The sequence below is a fragment of the Typopeltis vanoorti genome, chromosome 6 (genome assembly GCF_054136105.1).
Source record: "Typopeltis vanoorti isolate ZY-2024b chromosome 6, IOZ_Tvanoo_1.0, whole genome shotgun sequence".
NCBI classification, from domain to species: Eukaryota; Metazoa; Arthropoda; class Arachnida; order Uropygi; family Thelyphonidae; genus Typopeltis; species Typopeltis vanoorti.
In genome coordinates, this window is record NC_143554.1 from 29,407,607 (window position 1) to 29,414,490 (window position 6,884).

The window sequence follows — 6,884 nt, forward strand, 5'->3', positions numbered from 1 at the left end:
AGAAGCTCCTTTCGCAACTAGCGACACTGATAGCAATTGTTAAAAAAATTCTTAGCAAAATTACAATGCTGGGTACAGAATTTTCCAATCTATACTGTTGAATAAATTTTAGTAGATCAAGAGGGCCTCCCCCCCCCCCGTTTTTCCAACGTTTTGCCTCTTCTTGTAGTGTAGGTACAGCCATAAAAACCTGGATCCTTTTTCTTTCAATATGGAACTGTTCTTTATCAATGTCAATAAAGTCATTTATTTGACATTTAAATTCTTCATTTAGTAGGTTACATGGTATTATACACGAATATTTTCTTGCAAGGACATGCAACTGATCAAAGCGTTCTTTTATTTCCTTTATAATTCTATCCATAGATAAAAACATTTCTCTTCGTACTTCTTGTTCTAAGATAGCCCCACTTCTCGTGAATTTTCCCCACTCATATTTTTTCTCCTTCTAACTCGACTTCACAAATTGTTTTGGCTGCTATAACAGCGTTTTGTATTAGCGCATCTCTTTGTTCCATGAAATGGGTTTGCAAAGAATTTAGTTTTATATGGCATTGACGGATATTTAACCCTTTTATTTGCAGGTATTTTTGCGCGTCATTAATTTTCAAAAGGACGGGTTCCCATAAATTGAGATAACATAGAAAAGAAAAAGATTGCATTGAATTGAGTAATATTCCAGCATCTGATCTCGTTTTACTATTTTCTTCTTCAGATGTCAATTTTTCTAAAGCGCTTAAAATGTAAAAAAATTGGTTTTTTACTATAGTTACCGCACTGCGTTTAACACCTTGACCAGTGACAGAAAGTAAAACATCCCATCGATGAGTGGAAGAAGAAGAAAACAACGAAAACAACTGTTCGATAGTTCCAAAAAATGTTATGGAATCGATAGCAGTAGAAGCTGCGTGTAAACATGCCATAATCATTTAAAGAATGATTTGTACATGCTACAAATTCTGCATTTGGATTTATTTCCTTAATGCGAGTTTGAACACCGCTGTGCTTTCTTGCCATGACGGCAGCATTATCGTAAGCCTGTCCTCTGCAATTTTTTATATCTAAACCGTCATTTTCTAATTTTGTTAAAATCATATTTGTGATTTCCTCGGCAGTTTTTCCTTTAGTTTCTACGAAGTCAATAAACGATTCTACAACTTTAACTTCGCTACCATCAATAACTACATATCTAATAATTTGACTGGTTTGATCTTTGTGAGAAATATCTGGAGCGCTGTCAAATATCATACAAAAGTATTTAGCTTTCTTTATTTGATCCATAATTGTTTTTCTCACTGCGCCTCCCAATAGCTCTATGAAGTCGTTCTGAATCTTCGGCGACAAATAAGAGATACTATATTTATTACCCATCTTAATTTTTATTACATGTTCACGTGATACTGGGTCGTACTTAGCCAACAAGTCAACAAGCTCTAGAAAATTTCCTCTATTTTCCATTGAATTGATGTCTCCCTGATGAACACTTTCACGATGACCTCGAAACGCCAAATTTTGTTTTGCTAAGAATCTAATTATATCAAGTATTCTTGTAAGAATTTCCTTCCATTTTTTAATTTCCTTATCAATATTCTGTTGTTGTAGTTTATCAAAAGTTGCACCATGTCCAAGTCTTATTTCTAATTCCTTCCATTGGGAAAATGATCGAATGTGCAGTGGGCTCAACTCGTGTTGACTTATTTTGGGATGAAGTTTCCACCATTTGTTAAAACCATTTTCCGTGTTAAAACTTGATTGACAAAGATCATCAAACAGTTTGCAGCAAAAACAATAAATACTTTTCTTCGATGGTGAATACACCATCCACGATCTTAACAGCTTTTCACCATTAGGCAAAATTTGAAAAAACCAGTCGCGATTAAGCTTTCTTGTTTCACCTTTGGCTTTAATTGTATTACCAGGACGTTTTACTCCTTCCCTAAAATCGGCGTTTAAATTTTGAATTGCAAACGGACCTTGACGTACCAGGAATACTCTTGTATTGTCGTCAATCTTGTTAGGCCATAATCCAACATCTTTCATAGAAATAGACGGAATAATTTGTGCAGCAGACTCTTCATCAGAACTTGATGAACTTTCTACTTCTTCGCCAGTATGTGAGCCAAGTCTTTCCTCTTCAACAACATTGGAATAAGTTTTTTCGCCTTCGAGGGCGGCTTCTTTGCCAGTACTTGAGGCAACAATATTAAAAGAACTAGAAGGTGTTTTTAACAGCTCTCTATAATGTTTAAAATCACGGGAGATGTATTTGAATAGTGCTCCAGTATTTTTATTCTGTATTTCCTCCCTTGCCTTCTTTTTCTTTCTAAATGACGCTCCGCTTTCTTTTATTCGTTTCATCCTACGGATATATTAAAAAAATAAATTATAGAAATAAAACGTTTATTTCGTATTTTCGTATTTTTTAATAAATATTAAATTTCGTGAAATTTCAATAAAACACAAATAATTTGTGCTACTTTAATGCAATAGAAAACAAAAGAAATTTAATTTGTAATAACTTACCTTAGAATAATTTTCTGAAAACTGAAATAGTAATATAAATTACTACTTGCAAGGTACACAATATTTGAACCACCATGCAGTAAAGAGTGCGTACAGGTCGACCGCTTAACTTATGAAAATATATCGGATATCGCGGACCTTCAAGATTATTCATACGCGGCCGCCAGTGTTTCGTCTAGTATCGTTGCCTGCGTACATTTCAAGCACCACAATAGAACAAAATACTGTTCGCGCAGCGAGAGTTGGCCTCTGAGGGACGAAGTGGAGGCAGAGACGTAGCCTCGTGAGTGTGACTTAGCCGCGTCATCTCTATGGTAACGGTAATACTAAGCATTCGATAAACATCGAGCACGGAGTAGTACATAGAACTTCTACTCGACGTCGGCACCATTGATGTCTGTATCCGAGCAAAATTTTTAGAGATAATATTTTCTACCCTACATTGACTTGACGACGAGGAAAAATATTCGAAATCATATAGTAATTCATAATTCGTGGAAATCGAATAGTAAACTTATGAAGTGAACAAGTTGTTTTTTACAACTATAACTAAATATAAAAAATGCCGCCCCCAAATATGTGCCGCTCGGTGCGGATTGCACCCACCGCCCCTCCCTAGGTACGCCACTGATTATGGGAAGGATCACTATCCAGACAAGTTTTGACCTTTATTGAAGTCTCATCAGTGGGAGCCAGACCCAGAGGTGACACTAAGGTTGAAGTAATTTCTTGGTATCTTTTTATTAGTATTTTATTAATTATTAATTAATATATATAAATTAATATGTATTAATTTATAGTATAACCAAGAGGAAAAATTTCCAACAACTATCTCTAATTCAGAGTATTTTAATAATAGGGTATGATACCTTTTCGCTACTCATATAAGAAATGACTTCAGCATTACTTCAACCTTAGTATTGCCTCTGGAAGCAGAAAGCGAAAGTATACCAGGGTGGAAGATGACTGAATCCAAGATGGCGGAAGATGAATACCGGCATGATGGTTGTTGTTACGAAGACTGTTTTTGATTTCAGTGGTGATTAGTGAGTTTTAGATATTGTGAATCTTCTTTGATAGCGGAATACAAGGTAAGACTTTAACTTTTGATACAATTTTCCGGCCCTAGCCCGTTCTCTTCGCCATTATAAATATTTCATCCCTCATTGTACACAAGAATGGAGAATGTAAAAGATATCAAGGACGTCATTCAACAGTTAAACAAAGATATGTCACTTGACATTCTCAAATTCATCCTAAAGAAATTAGAACAGACTATCCTGGTTGCTTGAATCTCTTCACTCAAGTAAATGACACTGACGATGATGATTTGGACATCGAAGAAGAAGACATTACACCTGTTCCACCTATAAAGACTCCCTGACAGCTCGATTGTTCACATGAGGAACAATCTAATAAAAGACGCAGAACATCGGAAGGTGAAATGGAAGATGATGTAACAACTCAACAAAATCAGATCACCCAAGATAGAAAAGAAGAGATCCCTCCAGTTATCCTTCGAGATAAAGATAAATGGACCTCAGCCTCAAGATCCCTAGGAGAACAAAATATCACTTTCTCCTGGGCAAGAAATACTGAAGAGGGTGTAAAGATTCACCCTACCACTGTCACAGATTATCGCATGGTGACGAAAATGCTGGACAACTCTAAATTGCCCTACCACACCTTTGCGCTAACAAGCGAGATGAACTTAAAAGTAGTTCTAAGAGGAGTGGCTGAGGGCATCACAAATGATGAGATCACAGCTGACCTCATCAATCAAGGATTAACCCCAATCAAAGTCAGTAGAATGTTGAGGTCAGATAAAACACCAATGCCACTGGTGTTGGTCGAAATCTCCAACACAAAAAAGAATCTATGAAGTTACCGACATTTGTAAGCTTAAAATTACAACCGAACCTCTAAGGAAGAAGGCATCGGCAGGGCAGTGCCACAGATTCGGGCATGCCCAAAAACTGTGCAGAGCTGCCTACAGATGCCTAAAATGCGGTGAGGGTCACCAAACTGACTCCTGCACCAAGCCCAGATCCACACCTGCCTGCTGTGCCAATTGTAGAGGACCACATCCCTCTAATTACAAGGGATGCCTTTTCCATCCAAAAAACCGTGTGGATCAACAAGAACTAACCACGCTCCTCCAAGCAATGACACAAACAATGAAACAGGTCGCCCTCCAGTTCATAATACCTCACATTCGGTAACACAGGAAGGCACTCGACCTTCATCCATGTCCAAATCATATGCGGAAGCGGTAACCCAGACTCCATCGTAAGAGCGAACAAGCTCTAATCTCACATCAGCTTTAATCTCGTCACTTGCAACAATGCTGCATGAATTCATCAAAGCAAGTACCTCACCATCCTCCAGAAAAAGATTGTATCTAGAAACCCAATCCATATTAACAGCTCTCTATAATGTTTAAAAAATTTAAACCAAATTCTCTCATGATAACAGCATGGAATGCCAATGGCTTAACAAATAAAATTCTCGAGCTGCAAGAATTCGCAAAAAAAAGATACAATGCAGACATAATCTTGATCAGTGAATCCCACCTCAGACCATCAAACAACCCAAAACTGTGAGGTTATATTTTATATAGGACAGACAGAGTTAACTCTAGTGGAGGCGGCACAGCTATTTTTATCAAAAATTATTTAAGCCTCAACTGGCTGACCAACTGCCAAACTCTAAACCTGGTGGTGACGGGTGTGGAGGTGCACACTAATAATAACGCAGTTAAACTCAAAATCTACGCAGCTACAATCCTCCCAGCATTCCGCTATTGACAGCAGACTTAGACTCCATCCTCGGCTCCACGGATTCCATAAATATAGCAGGAGACCTAAACTCCAAAGATACAGCCTGGTTCAGTTCGTCAATCAACTCCAAAGGCTGTACCTTATTCAACTACACGTTATTCAACTCATCAGTAGTAGCTGAGCCCACCTACTACAGCCCATCAGGAAGTTCTGATGTATTAGACAGTTATCCTCAGAAACATCAACTATCAATACCAGCTGGAGACAGTAGAAGAGCTTAACTCAGATCATAATCCCATCCTGCTCAGGTTAGGACTTAAAGATCAGCTGTCTTCCCATCATTCTTTCTTACCATGGGACAAGCTCTCTAAGGTTCTCCCAGTCCACCCCCTCTCATTCGTAAAAAAGAAGAAATAGACCAAGCTGTAAGCAATTTAACTAGGCAAATCAACACAGCAATAGCATCAGTCACTCAAACCACTGTCTTCCACGCTCCAAACTGGATCCCAGAAGAGATAATGTACCTGATTAGGGCCAAAAATAAAGCCAGAAAGCGATATCACAACACCAGAGCCCCGCAGGACAAATCAACCTTAAACACCTTGAACAGCCAGATTCGAGAAGCCCTCCAAACACAGGAATTCCAAATGGGAATCCAAACTCAGGGAAATCAACCCAGAAGATAACTCCATGTGGAAGTTTGTAAAATCTCTTTGTACCAAAAGACAACCACTTCCCCCTATGAAGACCAATCTTGGAATTGCACACTCAGATGAAAAAGTAGAAGCCCAATTTGACAATCTGGAAAATCAATGCAGCCCATCTTACGCAAACTTAAATATCAATCTTATTTACAAAGTTCATCGTAAAGTTAGAAATGCACTAAGACAGCCTAAGGATTATTCAGAAACCATCATCCCCACATCTCCAACAGAAATAATAAATATTATCTCCCTTCTGAAGAATAAAAAGGCCCCCAGCCTTGACGGCATTACCAATAGAATAATAAAGCTACTTCCACTGAAAGCCCTAATTCATCTAGTTAATATTACCAATTCCATTTTAAGATTCCAGTACTTTCCACAGATTTGAAAATCGCGGACATTATATTTCTGAAAAAGCCAGGTAATAACCCACAACTTCCCCAAAGCTACAGGCCCATCAGTCTTCTTTCCTGTCTTGGAAAAATAATAGAAAAGGTCATCCTATCAAGACTACAATCAGCAGTGGACAAACAGAAAATAATCCCAAATGAACAATTTGGGTTTCGCAAAGCTTACAACACGGTGCAACAAATTCACCGACTAACAGAACATATCACTCATGGTTTTAACTGGCACCTTCACACTGCTGCTGTATTTATGGATGTTATCAAGGCCATTCATAAGGTCTGGCATCAAGGCCTTATCTTCAAACTAATTGAAAACAATATCCCAATTAAACTAGTGAAACTCACATAATCATATATTAATGAAAGATACATGCAAGTAAAACTCAACGGAATTGTTTCTTCAAGGCGCAAAATCCTGGCGGGAGTATCTCAGGGTTTTCTTCTGGCCCCAATACGTTTTACAACTTACA

General features: G+C 38.0%; 1 protein-coding gene across 1 annotated transcript; it reads right to left on the reverse strand.

The window, feature by feature from the left end:
* Positions 1–783: 783 nt before the first annotated feature.
* Positions 784–2,358, reverse strand: LOC150105353 (zinc finger MYM-type protein 1-like). Its single transcript, XM_090393938.1, has one exon. The coding sequence runs from the start codon at positions 2,356–2,358 to the stop codon at positions 784–786; it is 1,575 nt and encodes a 524-aa protein (XP_090250064.1).
* Between the last annotated feature and the right edge of the window lie 4,526 nt (positions 2,359–6,884).